Source organism: Chiloscyllium plagiosum, unplaced genomic scaffold, assembly GCF_037043375.1.
Source record: "Chiloscyllium plagiosum isolate Xiang-an unplaced genomic scaffold, Cpla_swu_hap1 HiC_scaffold_31, whole genome shotgun sequence".
Taxonomy (NCBI): domain Eukaryota; kingdom Metazoa; phylum Chordata; class Chondrichthyes; order Orectolobiformes; family Hemiscylliidae; genus Chiloscyllium; species Chiloscyllium plagiosum.
The window spans coordinates 18025699-18046601 of NW_028270169.1; the positions used below are offsets into that span (position 1 = coordinate 18025699).

Here is a 20903-nt window from a genome sequence, read left to right on the forward strand (position 1 = left end):
AACCTGAGAAATTGGGATCCTTTTCAGAATGGATTACTTCTTCTATACCTGCTGACATGGCAGCATCATTAAAGTACCTCAGTACCCCAAATCATAAACGCAGTTCTGCATCTGATAACTACTTACTCCAATGAGTCGACACCGCCTGCGAGCATATGCAGGTGATTGAGTGTGGTGATAGATGTGGTAAGGTGGCGTTTTGCATGGTCAAGTTGCTTAATATCCCGTGTGATTTCCTTAACCTAAAAGCAGAGTTTATAAACAATTTCCAGTTAAACTGTATTTTCGATAAATATACCATATCTTTCAAGCCTATATGGGCTGAATTAGATCAAGGTTAGGCAGTGTTATCAACTGTAAGCAAAATTCTTACCACCACAAAATTCAAGACAAAAATACTCAAATACACAATTAGTAATGGAACATTCATTTAAATGTTTAAAGCAAGCTATAGCAAATCTCCTTTTAAAAAAGCTTTTGGATCCAACAAAAAAGTTTCTGAATCGTTTTTGAAAGGTATAAACATTCTTTATTTTAAGGCTCAGCTTCTTCAATACTCGACCCACAGGCCTTCAGAATTCCTCTGTATACTAAAACGAAAATAACCAAAACCCTTCTACCTGCACGATTTTCCACTTATCCACCTATTCATGCTGACCTGTGTTGGCTCCAATTATATGGTGGCTCAGTGGTTCCAGGTTCGATTCCACCCTCGGGTGACCATCTGTGTGGAATTTGCACTTTCTCCCCATGTTTGTGCGAGTTTCCACCTGGTGCTCCAAAGATGTGCAGGTTAGGTGAATTGGCCATGGGAACTGCAAGATTACAGGGGATGCCCTTCAGAGCGTCAGTGTGGACCTGATGGGCCGAATGGCCAGCTTCCACACTATAGGGATTCTATGATCTCTTACCTTTGCCTCTATCACCTCTACCCCTTATCTTGTGATCCTCCGATTTTAGCCTGCTGTATATTCCCCTCTTATAGCATTCCTTGCAATTTGTCACCTTGATCCCATCTTCTGCAACTTCCTTCCCAAGCCTTGTGATTTCTCTCCCACCTTTTACTAAACTCTTCCTCAAGCCCATTTTTCTGATCACCATCTCAAAAATATATCACTACTTTCCTTTTGAATGCCCCTTTTCTTAAAATATGTTCGTCACATTCAACACTAATGGAGCATTTAATTCTAAAATATTAAAACAATCATTTCAGCACTGGACTTACCATCTGCTCAGACTTCTCTGCTTTGTCCTTAATATCTTTAATCTTGGCAAATAGCTGCTGAATGGCTTTTTGTGCTTCTTCCAAAGCCTGTATAAGAATAATGGTAAAGGTTTAGGACAGAGGTATTGAACAGAGAGAGAGAAAAAAAAGAATTGAGTCATTCAGGAGTGAACATTAGTTAAAAGAGCCAATGGCATTCCCTCCAACTCTGCTTCTGCATTCAAGAAGTTGGTAAAGGGGTTTGTTCAACAAAATCAAAATAATAGAAAATAGCAAAAGTTCTAAATGTTTAAAATGTTGAGGTTGTGTCAAGAAATGACTGGTGCTTTCATTCCAAGTTCAAGACCAATTGATGAAAGTTCCCTTTTCCAAAATGATTAGGTGCAATCAGCTGACGGTGGTAACTTATCTGCATTTTCTTTTGGCTAAGAACTAGTATTTCCATATACATGTGTACCTCAGACATTCTAACCAGATTGCTGTTTTGGTACTCTTATTAATACTAAGCACTGTTAGTATGGAACGTGACTAGCTATTAAAATTTCACGAACCATCATGTTTTATAAAGAGCACTTTTCAGGGTCCCTCAATCTTTTACAATATGTTGCAATTTGAACTGAATCTATCTAATTGTTATCTGCTAACAACGCAATACTTGAAACCAAATTATCTATCGCCAATTTTTAAAAAGGCTTGACTAGAGAGAAAGAACAGGAGAAAGTGAGGACTGCAGATGCTGGAGATCAGAGTTGAGAGTGTAGTGCTAGAAAAGCACAGCAGGTCAGGCAGCATCTGAAGAGAAGGAGAATCGACATTTTGGACAAAAGTCCTTCATCAGGAATGAAGGGCTCTTACCTGAAATGTCAATTCTCCTGCTCCCCAGATGCTGCCTGACCTGCTGTGCTTTTCTAGCACTACACTCTCAACTCTGATCTCCAGTCCTCACTTTCTCCTGTTCTTTCTCTCTAGTCAAGCCTTTTTAAAAATTGGCGATAGATAATTTGGTTTCAAGTATTGCGTTGTTTTTGTGCTTTTCCAGCACCACACTCTTGACTAGAGAGAAAGAACGACATGACATACAGATAACATCAGAGACTCTGGCTTACAGTCGTTCAAGTGACTATTAGATATTGAATGATGCAAGGGGTCATATTTTACAAGACAAAAAAACTTACACAAAAAACATTATGGTCAACATACAAACCATAATGCTCACTTATGGTACAATCAAAGCTCTCTTTTTTTTAAATTGCAAAAACCATGCTCCAGAAATTCTCCAAACAGAAAATATTTTTCTTACCCTGGAGAAAACTAATCTGGGAAACATAATGGTGCTTTATAAACACAAAAAGTACCTGTTGGAATTGTGCCTCAGAGTAGAGGGTTGGTGCAGTTATTGACATTAAGCTTCTAATACTGGCAAAGTTAGAAAAATAATATTTTAATGTAACTAAATTACATGTACAAGTTTATCGATAAATAACCAACTCTTTCTCAGAAAAGGCTATGGTACCACAACATCTTCAGTGGCAGATGCAAATATTCAAGATTTCAAAGTTCTGGTAGTGTTAATGAAATTAGGAGGGCAATTATGTATAAACTTCTCTTAGAAAATAACTTTGTGGTTTCAAGCAGCTTAATCTAGGAACTACAGCAGAAGAGGTGAAGAGATAAGAAATGGAAAAATGCAATCTCAATCCAATAAAGGGTCGCAAATTTATAACAATCATAGGATCCCAGTGTGGAAACAGGCTGTTCAGCCCAACAAGTCCTCACCCACCCTCCGAAGAGGAACCCAGCCTGACTCATTCTCCTATTACTCTACATTTACTCCAGACTCATGAAACCTAGCCTACACATCCCTGAACACCATGGGCAATTTATCATGTCCAATTCACCTGACCTGCACATCTTTAGACCTTGGGAGGAAACTGGAGCACCCGAAGGAAACCCACACAGACACAGGGAAAATGTGCAAACTCCACACAGAGTCACACAAGGCGGGAATCGAACCCACATCCCTAGCTAACCACTGAGTCACCCAAATCCTACATCTCTGATAAGATCTCCAACGCCACAATCCAAGTGGAGTTCGAGAGACCATCTTGGCTAGCAATCCCCAAATGCTCAACACAAATCTAAAAAATATCAAACTAACTAACTACATTTATGAACGTCTGATGAAAAAAACCCAGAAATTAAATGTTTCTGTTAAGTTTGTGATACATTAGTACACCAAAAGCAATCTCAAAATTTGGCTTTGTAAATGAAATTCAGCACCGAAAAGGTTAAAGTAATCCCCCAAAATTTCCAATATCCTCTTTACCAGGCTGCAATCGAATTTTAAAAATCCCTTTGGCTTGGTTTCAAATTTCTGTTATTAATTAGCTGCAATAATTTTTATTTGATGTAATTTACATTTAGCTGCAGCGGTCTAAATACTGACAGTCCAGCTTCCGATATTGTCTGAATCCAGCAAGATCACTGTGCAAAGTCATTTCTAAAATAACTGAAACTGAAAGGGTGATCGGTGAAAAACGGATGCTGTTCCTTTCCAGTCTAAACAAGGTCAACCGCTACTTCAGAATTCAGACTTCCACTGGTTTTCCCAGTTTGGAAATAAAAATGTCTTCCTTTTTCTGTTGCTCATTCATGTAACCCAATCCCAAATGAATCAGAAATACGTTACAAAGCTGCTCTTTACTGCAAAGACACAAAACCCATCGGTTAGCATAGTCAGTGTGGGGGTGTTTTTAAACTTCTAAAAAACAAAATACCAACCTAATCCTCCTACAAAAGCACACAAACTTTATATGAGAGGATCCAGTTATTATATCCAAGTATTTTTATATTCCAATGCTTTTTGCGTCTGAGTGGACCTGCCCATGGAAACATCTTGACGAAATTAACTCCTTTCCAATGAAACAGAAAGTCAATTATTATAGGATCTCAACTATACCCAAAGTGCACACTTTGAACAGTGACCAGGAATGTCAGCGGCTAAGGCCAGCTGGCTGTGGAATTCAGCACATTCACAAGACCTCAAACCAGATGGCTGTCACTCAAACAAGTGGGGCTGTTGTGTCTTGAAATGTTAAATCACTACAATATTAGACATCTACTGTTTACTGAAGAATGCCAGAGAAAATGGAAGCTTGAGACCTGAATCCATTTCACAAAACTTTGACATAAGATAAGGCCAACTGGCTGATGAATCCAAATCTTTGTCTGTTGATTGTGATTACACTTAAAACAGTCATCCATTCAATGGTTTAATGTCTTATGGACGTAAAGAAGATTCTGTGTAAAATAAATGCCTAAACTGTCTCATCCGCGACATTGGACAATAATATTTCAAAAGAATATGCAGGACCCAAATGTTTCAAAAAACGGCGTAGAAAGAAAAAGGTGCATATCGGAAGGATGTTGTATAACTTGAAAGGGTTCAGAAAAGATTTACAAGGATGCTGTCAGGGTTGGAGATTTTGAGCTATGGGGAGAGGCTGATTAGGCTGGGGCTGTTTTCCCTGGAGTGTCAAAGGAAGAGGGATGACCTCATGGAGGTTTATAAAATCATGAGGGGTGTTGGTAGGATAAAGAGACAAGGTCTTTTCCCTGGGGTGGATTTGGGTAACAGGTTTAGACAGTGAATTTGGATCAGCTCAGGCTTGGAGGGCCAAAGGGCTTGTTCCTTGGCTGTAAATTTTCTTTGTTCTTTGAGTGGGGGAGTCCAGAACTAGAGGGCATAGGTTCAGAGTGAAAGGAGAAAGATATAAGAGACCCCTAAGGGCCACTTTTTTACACAGAAGGTGGTACATGTATGGAATGATCTGCCAGAGGAAGTGCTGGAAGCTGGTACAATTGCGACATTTAAAAAGGCATCTGGATACGTATATGAATAGGAAGGGTATGGAAGGATGTGGGCCAGGTGCTGGCAAGTGGGAATAGATTGGGTTGGGATATCTGGTCAGCATGGTCGAGTTGGACCAAAGGGTCTGTTTCCGTGCTGGGCATCTCTATGACTCTACTTCTAACAAAGTAGCTCAAAAAGAGTTAATGTATTTCTTTTCACTGTCGGGGACAGCATACTGAAATCTTGTCCTTTTGAACTCCATCCAAACGAAATCAGTGACATGCATTGCACTGTCACATAATAATGATGAATAAGAAACAGAGTAATTAAATGCACGCATTAGACTCTACAAATTAATGTATAGAGCTGCATAGAATGTACAGGGTAAAACCATAAACATTAGAGGCTATTTGGCCCAACTAATCAATATCATCTAATACATTAACACCACTTTGAATACTCTTCCTGAAGTCTTCTAAAGGATGACTACTACTTCACTCAAAAAAGGAACATTAATTATTCAAAGCAGCAACAAGATCTAGGTGTGGCCATGACCATGTAGGATGTTCAAGCAAACAGATTAGGCCAAGTATAAGGGTGTTTTAAACTAATCCATGGACAACGGTATGCTTTGTAAGACCAAACTGATGGTATGCCAGAACACCTGTCATTCTTATCACCTGTCATTCTTTTAGAATGGGTTGCAGTGACAAAAGCAAGTATCTTGTGGAGTTAGTTCAAATTAGTCACAAATTGTGTTTAATAATTACTTAATCGGATTTTTCTGTCAACTTCCAGATGGATTCAACATTCTGGTTGGTTCAAATAGTAGGATGTTCAGTCTTCAAAGAAATTGGGTTACACCAGGTAACTTCTGTATATTAATAATGTGGCCTTTACATACTTTTCCAGTCAGTGCTAAATTATTCACTAGTTTCAGTATGTGACGAACCAGTATAGCATGACTACTCTATAAACATGCATTCTATTAATACTACTGTTCCTTTTCTGTTCCAAAAAGTCATTTAGAAGCTAAAACTTCAGCGAGATATGGACTTGTTTTCTTAAATGAAGTCATTGGATAAAACCAACATCTGAAACCAAATTAAAGGTAGTACATAGCTCACTTTGTCACATGACAAATTTCCCAATCCAGCTCGGTCAGTGAAAACACAGAATTAGTATCAACTATGAGAATGGCCTGAATCACACATACCAAACTACTGAGAGCAAACAGAAACACTCCAAAAACACAGATTACTTCAGAAACTAATCAGAAGTAAAGGTTATCTATGATTACAAAATGGATCTTGATCAAATAAGTCAATTGGCTGAAAAATGGCAGATGAAGTTCATTCTGGATAAATCAGAGGTACTGCATTTTGGTACAACCAACAAGGGTAGGGCTTATACAACTAAGTGTTAGGGCCTTGTGTAGTGTGGTAGAACAGAGGAACATAGGGATGCAGGTACATACTTTAAAATTTGCGTCACACATAGATAGAGTGGTTAAAAAGGCGTTTGGCACACTTGCCTTCATTGCTCAGTCCTTTTGAGAATAGGATTTGGGACATTTTATTGAGGTTGTACAGGGCAGATAAGTTCTTGATTGCCGGGGGATTAAAGGTTACAGGGAGAAAGCAGGAAAAAAGGAGTTGAAAAACCTCTCAGTTATGATTGAATGATTAAATGGCAGAGCAGACTCGATGGGCTAAATGGCCTAATTTCTGCTCCTATGTCTTATGGACATTGGTGAGGCCTCTTCTAGAATACTGTGTCCAGTTCTGGTCACCCAGTTATTGGAAGGATATTATCAAGCCAGAGGGGGTTCAGGAAAGATTTACCAGAATGTTGCTGGCTATGGAAGGCTCGAGTTGGAAAGAAATGCTGGAGCATAGGAGGTTGAGAAGTGACCTGAAAGAAGTTTATAAAATAATGAGAGTATAGATAGGGTTGACGGTAGTTGCCTTTTCCCAAAGATGGGGATTTTCAAGACTCGGGGACACATTTCTAAGGAGAGAGGAGAGAGATGTTAAAAAGGCACAAAAGGTGAGTTTTTTTAAAAAAACAGAGGCTGGTTCGAGTGTGGAATGAATGTCCTGAGGAAGTGGTGGATGCGGGTACACAATCATAATGTTTAAAAGACATTTGGGTAGATATTTGATTAGGAAATGTTTGGAGGCATATGGGCCAGGAGCAGGCAGGTGGGACTAGTTTGGTTTGGGACGAGTTTGGTTTGGGACTATGTTCGGCTGAACTGGTTGAACTGAAAAGGTCCGTTTCCATGCTGTATGAGTCTATGCCTCTAAAACAGAGGATCACGATCCAATGATAGAGAACATCCCACATGGGATTACCAAATCTCTCAAACAGCACAAGGGTACAATTTCAGAACATCTCTAATCTGTCTTCCACAGCATCGTGCTCAGGTAATCAAACCAAACAATCTTCAGGTTAAGCAGGATAAGAGACTAAGGGTTAATTAGACAAGGGGATATTGACAGAATCCAGTCCACATTTTAAAGTTAACAATTACATCCTTATATGTGTAAAATTACTTCAATCTAATATAATTTATAATTAAATCGCAATAGTTATAGCAATTTAGAAAGTGGCAAAGTTGGTTGGAATATAGAGGCTACTCTGCAGTACAAACTTGAGGAGCTAGGAATTGCTAGAGTCAACCACAACAACTCCACTAAGTTTGGAGCAGAGGGTGGGAAGAGGGCAGAATTCCAGTACACTATCTTGACATAGGCAGTTTTATTAAAAAGGTGTGCAAAGGAATTATAATGGAAAAAATTAACACAAAAATATGACAAACATGACAAGAGGAAATAAGGGTTGATGACAGAAAGTAGATGCAGATGTAAGAAATGTAATATATTATAAATAGATGGATGCAACATTCAACCAGGAGTCTCTAATTCCCCCTACAACCATTTCCAGTTCATATTTGGACCACCATCATAGGGTATCCTTGGTTGAAATCCAAAAACAATGCACGCAATTCCACAGCCAAAGGAATCCTCGAATTCTTAAGTGTCGACAGATTTTTATGTACAGCAGTCTGCATCATTGCCTTTGTGTTACATAATAAGCTGAATAACATATACCTCCCAGTGAACAAATGTGGATTTTGATCTCAGGCAACAGTCAAGTTTGTTCTGTGAAAAAGTGTTAAATCTGGATTAGAAAAGTAAGGATATCTGGCAAATGACAACACAGGAAAAAGCGATATGAAATCCTGCAAGCACATTCGAAATGTGGAAAAATGGCGTGGAATGGACTACAAGTAAATGAGACAAGCTTGCAAGAAGAATGACTCGCAGACTCAAACCACAGCAACAGGAATCGAGACACACAGACTGCGGAGGTGCAGACAAAAAAAAAAACTGCTCATCCCCTGGAGCAAGTTCGCAGCCTCCACAGGTGCAGAAAGAATGCTGACTAAGGACAGAAGCACAAAGTACTTAACAGAAATCCACATCAAAGCAAGCACCTAAGCAGAAAACAAGATTCATAGTTACTACAGGAGAAAGGTTATATCGTTATAGGCTATGGATTATGCAATTATACTTTTATCAATTTAAATATCAAGCTCATTAAAATAATTGAAAAGCTAACCATAGTTATCATATTTGATATTTGAGTTGCACAGATGTTTCTGTTCCAAGCAAAAATCTGCCAACCACAACAGCAGTCTTTTCCACGCCTACACACATATTAGAACCTAGGACAATGGTGATCAATGAGCTTCCATCCACTTGTGGCTAATCGGGAATCAAGATGTGACTATCTGCATTCCTATTAAGCTAAACATTGTACTATACTATTACTTTTATTATCCCAATATTCACATTCCTACACTCTGTTTATAGGGAGGACCAATTGAAGAAAGCCTAACCAGTGACAAGTAGTTCCCAAGAGCAGAGTTTTTTTTTGGAAGCAATCATGGTTCCTTTCCCAGGCTGCTCTCCCAATACCCATTTATGCTCAAGCAAAAAGGGCATTAGCTTAAAATCTCATCCAAAATGTAGCACTGTCCATTTCCTTACTGTCTGAATTCAGCTGGTTCATGATAAACTTTCCTCCTCAGCCGCTGAAACCTAAGTTTTTTTTCATATACAATTGTGCAGCATTGGCTGGCAGCTTGTCAATATTGTAACACTCAGGATATTCCAATGGTTGCTGCATTCAGTTCACCCTAGGAACAAGGGCGGGGCTCACTGCTAGGTTTATCATCAGGCCACTACCGAACAATTACTTCAATCAACTGGTCGGAGGCCACAGAAAGTAGAGGTTGCTATCTTTGGGCACCTAGTCAGTCAGATAGAAGGGGGAAAGGATCCATATTGAAAGGTTGCTATAGCAAGTTTCAGGCAACTAAAGCTCAAGAAAAGCACATCTGGAGCAGATGAAACTTGAATGAAAAAGTATAGTACCATTGATCGTTCAGTACAGCTGAATGTATCGCTGAAGGAAGCTCACAGGTATCATTTGCTTGCTGCAGCTTAACAAGAGTTGAGCTCAGAGAAACCCCAAGGCTAATGTCAGCTTCGTGAAGCTGTGAAATGACTGGATTGGCCTGGGATGCAGCCTCAAGAATCCAGAGGAGCACAGTCCTAGAAAGGGAGACTGAATTAGCATTCCTTTACAGAGCAAGTTTTCAGGGAGATTCAAGATGTGGTGTTTGAAATTGAACTGTTGGAATCTCTTGTAAAGGAAACGAAGTTTCAATAAGATTTGGTGATTAACAGTGTCACAGTATCTTGGAGATTGCGAAAATCTGCCTTGATCACACTTGTAAAATCTGGTGTTTTGTCCACAGTTTCATTGTTCCCCATAAATACCTGACTAATTCTTGTTTCTGGTGTATAATTGCTATACCATAGATCATTTTATTGTTCCCAGTCGAGTAGGTTTCTTTTTAAATTTCTTCAAGACAGTGAAATATTGCTGTTTTATTCTCTTAAACACCTGGGAACTCAAACTTTGTCAACTTTAAACAAAACCCTCACCCTGATTTTATCATCTCCCTTCTCTCGAAAGACATCAATTAGTGTAAGAGTTCCACTCGTGTTGGGTATCTTGTAAATTTAAATGGGAACCAAACAGTGAGTATCAGTGGGTTGTTCATTTACAGGGAGTGGCATCACTGCCAAACCCAATCCTGTGCTTATTTGATGCATATCTACTCAGAACGGGGTTGCTGGCTAACCACCAACAGAAACATTGGCCAATTTTTTCCTCCCTAACCCAGAAGCATTGATGCGTTACAGCTGCCATCTTGACATTCTTGTAAATCAAACTGGTCTGCAGAACAAGCTTTATTAGATCAGACTAAGTCACGGGGAAGACTTTTTTAATGCACTATTTCAAATACATTGTACTAATTGACAAGTGTATTACTGTAATCTCAGCTAGCTATTGAACAACTGATGGAATTGGATTGATTGTCCATCTTACACGTTATCCTATTAAAGCAAATAGAGGTCATAGATATGTACAGCATGGAAACAGACCCTTATGTCTAACTTGTCCATGCTGACCAGATATCAACCTAATCTAGTCCCATTTGCCAGCATTTGGCCCATATCCCTCGAAACCCCTCCTATTCATATACCCATCCAGATGCCTTTTAAATAATGCAATTGTACCAGCCTGCACTACTACTTCTGGCAGCTCATTCTGTACATGCACCACCCTCTGCGTGAAAAAGTTGCCCATGATGCAGTTGTTTTATTTTTAATTGACCATGCAGAATTGTGTGTGCGGTTTGTTGCATTAATTCCAAGCTAACTGTACAAACTTACATGATTTTTTTAAAAAAAGCAAAAAAAACACACTGATACTAAAATGGCTTTTTTTAAAAAAAAATAACCTCTGACTTTAATTGCAGCTGGAGAAGGAATGTTCCTTTTACCGAGTGGAAAAATACTTAGTGAGCACTATAGTACCAGTGGCCGGGCCTGCTCAGTGTGCAAAGGAAATGCATTCCACTGAGTGGGATTTTCCACATTCTCAAGGTAAAAGGAACGAGACAGCCACAAGCCATAACCAACACCTAAGAATGTCTGACTACTGCACTCCCATTTCTGACTGCAACACAATAATAAAGCAATTCTTTCTGTTGTTAATGTGCATCTGGGTATTAAGAAGTATGCACACAACCATTTGTTTTCTGGAATTATTCACAAAATTAGATAAATTTGTTCTTACTCCTTGTAATATTAGATCCCGCAGTACAAACCTTTTGACCTTCTGGCTTTCAAAAGCATTAAATTTATTGCATTCCTGCGTGCCACATACTCCTCACTATGTTTTTTGGAATCTACTTCCAATTTTAATGGCTGGGCACTGCAAAGAGTCAGCCACTGTAAACACCGCATTTTCCAAGGGGAGAATGATACTTATAGACAAAGAATTTTTTTTTGCAGGTACAAACATAGAATATTTGTTCCAACTAATTTTAAACCCCATTCCCTAACAAATGTCTCCACTCTGCTGCTCTTACACTTTCTCACATGCCAACTGTGATGACTTAGGTGGGCAGGATGTAGAAAGAATAGCCAAGCAGCAAGGCTTTAGTAAGGGGCAAGATGTAGCCAGCGAGCTGAGGGGTCTTCCAGCATAGAGTCATCCTCAACCAACTACTGCAGATTGCCACACTCAAAGATGCTGAGGGACTTAAATGAAGAAAAAATGCATTCTAAAGCCTTTCAGTCATCGTACACACAGAGGGGCTGGAAAATGTAGAATGCCTCACAAAGAATGTACATTGCAAAAATCAACAGTTTTGAAAATGTATTGCAGCATCTCCAGATCAAACATGGTAAAAATAGAAAAGCTCATTTCTACTTCACTTTCAGTAATTTCCAATTTGAAATGTTTTTTCTCAACTATACACTAGTCACGGAATGTATATTGTAAAAAAATCAAGGTTCTTACAATCTTATTAAGTAGAACATGCTGCATGGAGACAAATTTAATGATATCACAATTTCTGTAATATTCAAGTTGAAAAGTTTGTCGTTTCTTTTCAAGTTTTACAAATGAAATATATTTTTGGAAAAAATTCTCTTGGGCAGTATAATCACCATAGAATATATATCATTAATATTTAGACTATTATTATAATGGGGTACACAAGGTTAGAACAAGCGATAAGGAGACATTAAATTACATTGCAAAAAATTATTTGAAAATTACAGAATATGCAACGTGTTTTCACAAATTTTATGAATAAAGTATACTTTTGTGAATAAAAGGTCATCAGCCATGAAGCAATTGCCCTGAAAGCCATTCAGCCCAGTTTCTTTTTCCATCCCTTCACTTACTGCTCTTCCAAAAGAAAAATCAATGTAACCAGCATAATTGACTCCAACAGGCAGCCTCCTCAAAAACTGCGTGAGATTTCAAAAACATATAAATCAAAGGAAATTTCAGTAACCTTGTACTACAAAAACAGACCCACTCCCTGTTATCCTAATTTATGAATTGGAACCTGCAATGAAAATAGAAGCCAACATGCAGGCATCAGTAGTATCACATTCAGAAGACACATCACAATTTCGTTTGCATTGGCTACACATGCCTTAGTTGAAAAGAAAGTCAAATTTGTATATTTGTTCTTTGAGATGATGGGAAGAAATAAACCCCATTTTTAAAAGAAACAACATAGATCAAGTTATTTGAAGTTCAGATATTGCAAGCTACCAGAACACATTTGCTTTTAGTTAGTGGTGAAATTTGGTAAACGAGCAGAGGAGGGACACGGCTTCTTGATAAGTAAAAACTGAGGCAATACAAAGCTGCAGTAACTATTGATTCAAATTACTTCGGTTTGGGCACAAGTCCATCCTGGTTTTAGTAGCATTATGCGGTAATAAGGTACAACAATATGGGAAATTTATCTGTACACTGTTTCCAGTGATGAACCAATTCAACCAATCTCTGCCCTGTATTGCTCACCATCAGCTGAATACTGCTTTGGGACCTTTTAGTGCTTAAGGAGCATACCATGAGCAGTGTATGCCCAACACACACTCCTGTTCCTGTACCATGCAAGTCACATGTATGGTAAATAATTCCATAACAGAAATAAAACTAATTCAGAAAAAGATATCATACTATGCCACTGATACTGCTGAAAATGTGTTGCTGGAAAAGCGCAGCAGGTCAGGCAGCATCCAAGGAGCAGGAGAATCGACGTTTTGGGCATGAGCCCTTCTTCAGGAAGGGCCACTGATACTGGTCATCTCTGAAAATAATAGTCAATGCGTTGCCATGATGTGGAGGTGCCGGTGTTGCTCTGGGGTGGACAAAACTAAGGACCATGTACACACCAGGTTTAATCCAATGGGTTTATTTGGAAGACTAGCTGCCCCTTCATCAGGTAGCTTTGGAAGAGGAGCATAAGACACAGAATTTATAACAAAAAATTAGTGTCACACAACAAATGATATATTGAACAAACCTACATCGCTATTAAGTCTTTCATCTTTTAGAATGGGTTGCAGGTTTTGGCTCATTGATATGTAAACCCCAGAACATCCTTTAAGTTACATTCTTGAGTTAACTTAAGATTTTATAACAAAAGGTGACATCTCAGCTCAAACAATGCATTAAAAGGTGTGAGGTTAGAGTCTCTGTATCCCGAGCTTCAGTCAGAATGGATCTATTTCCGAAGTAGGAATTTATAAAATATTACATGGATTGACTGCCTGCAGATTGTGTTCTTTTTCAGCAAAATAGAATGCATCTGCAAACATAATTCTGCATACACTTAAGTGTGTCCGTGTCCAGGAGAGGGAGGAAGAGTGAGTGCATGTGAGTATGCATGTATCTGCGCTTGGGAAGTTTGTGTGTGATGGAGTATACAACTGAGAGGATGTGTGGGGGATGTATGTGTGCGTGTATGAGAGAGGGTCTGCGTGAGTGCATGTGTATGTGTGCTTGTGTGCGCACGTCTGAGTGTATAGTATAGTGGGTTCACCTGTAGTTTGACATGACCTAAGGTCCTAGAAGAGTCCAAATCATGGGTTTTGAACCCATGAGAATGGCCTCAACCACGAGCTTGGGTTCATGTCACACTACAGGTGACCCCACTACACTATATACTGTCATACATGCACACAAACACACTCTTACATACTCAGATACTCATGCAGACCCTCTCACTGGCATAGCTGGAAATGTGTTGCTGGAAAAGCGCAGCAGGTCAGGCAGCATCCAGGGAACAGGAGAATCGACGTTTCGGGCATAAGCCCTTCTTCAGGAATGAGGAAAGTTTGTCCAGCAGGCTAAGATAAAAGGTAGGGAGGAGGGACTTGGGGGAGGGGCGTCAGAAATGTGATAGGTGGAAAGAGGTCAAGGTGAGGGTGATAGGTCAGACTGGGGTGGGGCCGGAGAGGTCGGGAAGAAGATTGCAGGTTAGGAAGGCGGTGCTGAATTCGATGGATTAGACTGAAACAAGGTGGGGGGAGGGGAAATGAGGAAACTGGTGAAATCCGAGTTCATCCCTTGTGGTTGGAGGGTTCCTTGGCGGAAGATGAGGCGCTCTTCCTCCAACCTCACTGGCATATACTCCATCTCTCTCTCTCTCACATACTCACACACACACACACAAAATCAAGTATACACATGCAAACACACTCTCAAACTCACTCTGTCTCTCTCACTCATGGACACGCGCACACACAAGTCTATGGTCTGAATGTGCAGTTGCAGAATTATTATTTGCAGATACATTCTATTTTGCTCAAAAAGTGCACAATCTGCAGGCACAGCGTCATAGAGATGTACAGCATGGAAACAGACCCTTTGGTCCAATTTGTCCATGCTGACCAGATATCCTAACCCAATCTAGTCCCACCTGCCAGCACCTGGTCCATATCCCTCCAAACCCTTCCTATTCATTGACCCAACCAGATGCCTTTTAAATGCTGCAATTGTACCAGCCTCCACCACTTCCTCTGGCAGCTCATTCCATACACGTACCACCCTTTTCATGAAAAAAGTAGCCCTTTAGGTCTCTTTTATAGCTTTCTCCTCTCACCCTTACCCTATGCCCTCTAGTTCTGAACTCCCCCACCCCAGGGAAAAGACCTTGTCTATTTATCCTAGACAAAATCTTTTCAACATTTGCAACATAGAATGAGCAAAATAGAATGTATCTGCTATGCACATTCAGCCCATAGACTTATGGTGTGTTCATGTGTGTATGAGTGAGTGAGTGAGAATGCATGAGCATGTGAGTGTATGAGTGTGTGATGAAGTGTACGCCTGTGGGAGGGTGTGCATGTGGGTGTAAGTGTGGGGGGTATATGTGTGTACTTAAAAGAGAGGGTCTGCGTGAGTGCGTGAGTATGTAAAAGTGTGTGTGCTTGTGCACATTAAAGTGTATAGTTTAGTTGGGTCACTACAGAATTATATTTGCAGATACATTCAATTTTGGTCAAAAAGCACACAATCTGCAGGTGATCAATCCATGTAACATTTAATAAATTCCTACTTCAGAAATAGAACCAGTCTGACTCAAGATTGGGATACAGACAGACTCTAATCTCACACTGTTAATGCATTGTCTGAGCTGAAATGTCACTTTTTTTTTTAAATACAACCTTAAGTTGTCCCGAGATTGTAACTTTAAAGTAGTTCTGGGATTTACATATTAATGAACCAAAACCCAGAACTCGTTCTGAAAGATGAAAGACTTAACAGTTGCATGACACTAATCTTTCGCTATAAATTCTGTGTCTTATGGCCCTCTTCCAAAGCTACCTGATGAAGGAGCAGTGCTCAGAAAGCTAGTGCTTCCAAATAAACCCGTTGGACTATAACCTGGTGTTGTGTGATTTTTAACGATGTGCTGCCAAACAGTGAAAAGTTGCCAGCAGTTTTGTGCTATGCATTAAAGCTTAGCTAAAAATCATATCATAATGGTGTATTGTATCCTGCAGCGATAGGAGATTTTCAGCCAATCAATAAGTTCTGATCCTGTCAATGGAGTCAATGTTTTAAACTTGCTGTACCACTACAACCTGGATTTTAATATGCAATAAAGGCCATTAGCAAACAGACAGGATGTGATCACAACCACATCTATTGTATGGAGAACTTATTTCAAGGTCAGATGTAAACACCAGCTTTATCAATTACATCGGGAATGGTATTTCCCTCAGACATCCCAGATTCCTCTGTAAAGTTTTGATGAGCAGGAGAAAATTAGCGGTCTTCCTTCTTCACAGTTAAGCTCAAAGACTGTAAATCCAAATAATATTTTCTCAATTCAATTAGTCGTGGAATTTAGATTTAGATCAAACATTCAGTACACTGCAAACCACAGAATAGATCATTTAGATAGTTACATTTTCAGGTTACCACAAAATATTCACCCTGTACTTTGAATGTCTTGTAAAACTAAGTATTTATTTCAGCCTTCCCTCCTCCTCTGTAGTCTCCCTATATTGACTGTTGAAGGTGCCCAATGGATATAACTACACCTGTTTTCCTCAGATTTTCCATACGCACTGTAAGCAGATCATCAAGTATTGCAGCAATACAATGTTTGCACAGTTATTAATATAGAAACATTTTAGAAAAAAACATTTAAACATTAGAGAATACGTCAACAACGGTCAATTTAATTCCACTGTTTCCAAAAATGCTCCATACTAACCAGACACATCTGTGGAGCTCTGACATTTACAAGAATCATTAGCGAAAAGTAACAGGGTGTTAAGAGAAGTGTTGAAAGAGCTGCATCCATCTTGTCAGCATTGACTTTATTTAAGTAGCTTGCCATTATTTTCCTCATTCTATACTACTGTGCAAACTGGTAATAACTCAGGAGTTTTCTGGTTTCCAAATGAAACCAGACACATTTTAGAAATGTTGCTTTTCAGTCATGTGGCTCATCACAACCTTACAACCAAAAGGCATCATGAACTTTTAATCTTTGCACACAGCACTAAACAGCATCTGGCTTTCACAAGAAAACTCAAATTAATTGCTAGGGTTCTTTGCAGTACGCGGTCTTTGGACAAGACACTCGAGACACTCGGGAGGCTTAATTCAATCATTTGATTGAGATCAAAAATATATTAAGTATTTAATTACAATATTGCCAGATTGTTTCACTTGTAAATGTACTTCCCATGTAGAACTGTGCCATACAGTACAGGAAGTCTCAAGTTAAAATGCCAGTGCATGCCTAGTCAGTTGATCTCAGCTTGTGTCACAGTAATTAAACATGGGAAGAGGATGGGTATTAAACCTATTTCACGATTCCTACCATTGAATACAATTATAATCACAAGTTTGCATGCATAGGGTAGTGTCAGCATAAGCTTGGCATGAAATGTTAGCCAAGGCTATATGGATTGGATCTCATCTTTGAGCCAGAAGGGCTGAGGATTCAAGCACAATTCTACAGACACATACTAAATCTGGACTGACAATCCACTGTCATACTGGCATCTCTCAGGACATATCTACCCATCAGGTGTAAATGAAAGATCCCACAGCACTAATTCAAACAGAATTATCCCAGGTGTCCTAGCCATAAATTAACCTTCAAACAACATCATAAAAACAGTTTATGCAGTCATTAAAACAAGTCTGTTTTGTCAGAACTTGCTTTGTGCAAACTGACTGCTGTGTTTACAACAATCGCTACACTTCAAAAAGTACCTTATCGGCTTAAATTATTTTTAGGTATCCTGAGGTTGTGAATGGCACTACACAAATGCAAACCATTCTTCCTTTTATTGGAGCATTGTGTATCAGCGGTGTTAAAATTTCAAGCTTGAAGTTTTACAATTTCACCAACAGAGGGATTGCATTGGCTGAAGACTGGAAAACATGGTAAACTGTGCACAGAAAGCCTGAGGACCGAGATATCAACTTCAAGGGAGGATTATCCCTCTCCCAGATCTACTGAATATCCCTGGGAAGTTTGGCCCCACTGATCTCTGCATTGACTTGCATTTCCCACAATGTTATTCTGTGCACTGAGATTTGTAGCTTTACTCTCTCACAGTTATTCAAGACTAACTCAAGAAGTAATACAAATACAATAAGGATTTACCAACCCTGTATACCAAAATCATTAATTTGCTCAAAAATGGTTCAGAAAATACACAAGTAGAGGTTTCAAATATTCCATTTTAATTTCCTAACAATCACTCCAATGTGAATTTATCCTCACAAAGGCTGAAATGTCTAGTTCAAGAGTTGCTAGGGCAACAGTTGAACTCCTCTTCACCTTTAACCTATCATTTCCACATTTCCATTCCAAAAGTAATGGTACTAGTGACAAACATTCTACACTTCAACCATCACCATCTGGATCTTATTCACAGCAAAAACATAATCTACGATAGACCAAACTAAAAAAGGTGGACCCTTCCACTTGAAGATTTCCGAATCAGACTTCAAAAGTCATTAACAGTTCACATTTGCAGTACACCTAGAGTTTTTGGTTCAAAGATATACATTCCTAGAATATTACTCTCAGGCTTTCATTCAAAAATATATTGCTTCAATTAACTTAAATAAAAATACAATTTAATCTGACCTCCAAGATACTTTAAATGAAAAGAACTGACATGACATTAACAAAATAATTTGAAAATAAAACTCACAACAGCCGGAACAGGCAAGAAGGAATGTTTTAAAAAAAAGTAAAACATTTAGCCAAAACCTCTACCCAAAAATTACCCACTTTTTATGGCTCGAAATGTTGACAGCAAACTGACCTCAAGTGATTTTGCCTTCAAATACTGAAGAATTTTGATGCAACTTTGAATTTAAACTTTTCAAACAACTATGCATTTGCAGATCAAAAACACAAGATTTAATATCTTGTTTAAGTCACAACTGGATCCTCACACTGATAATATAGAGACATATCTGTGCTGATTGGCATCAAGATATGAACAGTTATGATTCCTGTCATGTACATGTTAAGTGCCAAACTGAAATAACTGCCAGCTTTTTGTGTTAAATTTTCTCCAGTTTGTGATTCTTCCAAATTCCTGCTTATAATTTGCTGGAATGAAACTCAAGATTGGTTCCATTTCAACTCCATTCTCATTCTCCAGTCTGTCTCTTTGCACTGCCAATGAAGCTGTTAGAATAGTGCCTGATAGAGCCACTGATTCCTCAAAGCCTTAGCTCATTAAAACTATGAAGGCTCCACTTAATAGCGGACAGCCTGACCATAAGAGAATGCCAATGATATGTACACTGCCTTTTAAGGCATTAACCCTCATGAATGGATTCTACTCAACTGTAGGGAATCAGAAGAAAAAGAAAGCACCAGCACAAAAGATGAGCTGTATCAAAAGACAGGAGAGAAAGTCACAGGATATAACCATATTTAACTCGGCCATCCCTAGATTCACTGTGAACTCTTAAAAATTTAGACTTGAACAAAGTTTCTCGCATCTTGTCCAAAAACAGTCAACTATAACTATCTTATATATTCGATGTCATTCATTCAACACCAAATAACTTAATTGCTCTGAAATTTCTGTGCTTCCAACCAATTTTTGTTCTTTTCCGTCTGCTCATACCTACATACTTTTGTTTATTACCCAATATTTTTGCAGGGCTTTTTCTTTAAATAAAGCTATTTGCCAAGACGATATTGCTTGGCTCAACTAGAACAACTTGGCAGAGGCAGAAAGGATAGGAAATTCCTCAGAGCTCATCAAGCTTGAGACTAGTTATTTTTTCTAATGGCGTTCTCAAAGTTGCTTTCATGTTATAGCCCAGATTGTTTAAGAATTAGCTAACTGTGTTGCTCTCCCATATTTAGCTTTTTGCAATGCAATGTGTCCAGGTACATCACACATTCAGAGTTTAGTGTTTTCACAAAATGCATCATATGTTGGCCAGCATTCAAGTGTGGGTACAGACAAATGTGGCATTTGATGCCCAAGTTACCATAAAATTAATGTTTTACACAATTAATATATTACATGAAGTTTGGCAGCAAGCATGTTAATTCTACCTATTTTTTAAAAAACCAGTTCACTGACCAAAAAAAAAAGTCATATTGAATCTGTACCAAAGGGATACCCAATTTTCAAAGTTGTACTGATAAACTCAGTAGGATAAATATTTTACAAGAAAATAACAACTCAGCAGGCTGTTTAAGTTCTGATCTTTAGACGTCTGCGTACCTTTGCACCTTTTACTAAAAAATGTGTTTTTCAAAAAAAAATGTTTCTTTACTGTCTACAATCCATGCATGTCCAGAAGAAAACATAATGCTCTCCAGGTTACAATAACACTTCTTGGCATTGTGTTCACAGAAAAAAAACACAAGTAACAATAACCACCATTGAGACAGAATCAAATTTTTTATGTACAGCAATAAGTTTTTGGTTTACCACAAACAAGCCTTGCTTCAGTCTATCACTGATTTTTTTTCTTAAATTAGCATGGCATTCTTCACTCCAATAAAACTTTGGATACATCCCTCTTCCCCATAAATCCATTGCAATTATTTTAGTTCTGACCTGCATTCATATGAAGCTCATTGTCTACATAGTACCTTCATATATTCTTAGCATGCCTTGATGTCAGTCATGTTCTTGTCCTCAATCATCACACTTACCCACAATGCTGCACATCAGTAGGAAATTTTGCATCCCACCAAATAGTACGTTGTTATCTTTGCAACAAGAATGGCTTTTTACAAACTGGACTAGTCAGAGAAAGTTCTGAATGTCACATTATTTAGTTAAGCGTAAAGTTCTCAAATCTGAAAGTGCCATCTTGAATTAAATTCAGTTACATGTGTAATTAAAT

At 38.7% G+C, this 20903-nt stretch overlaps 1 protein-coding gene across 1 annotated transcript in view; it reads right to left on the reverse strand.

The window, feature by feature from the left end:
- The window catches only part of vps53 (VPS53 subunit of GARP complex), a 235043-nt gene that overhangs the window by 171699 nt on the left and 42441 nt on the right, over positions 1 to 20903 (reverse strand). Inside the window, exons 5-6 of the mRNA XM_043718341.2 lie at positions 1226 to 1312; positions 127 to 242 (exon numbers count right to left, since the gene is read on the reverse strand). Of these exons, the coding sequence (XP_043574276.2) occupies positions 127 to 242; positions 1226 to 1312 (203 nt within the window). The remainder of the gene's footprint in view (positions 1 to 126; positions 243 to 1225; positions 1313 to 20903) is intronic.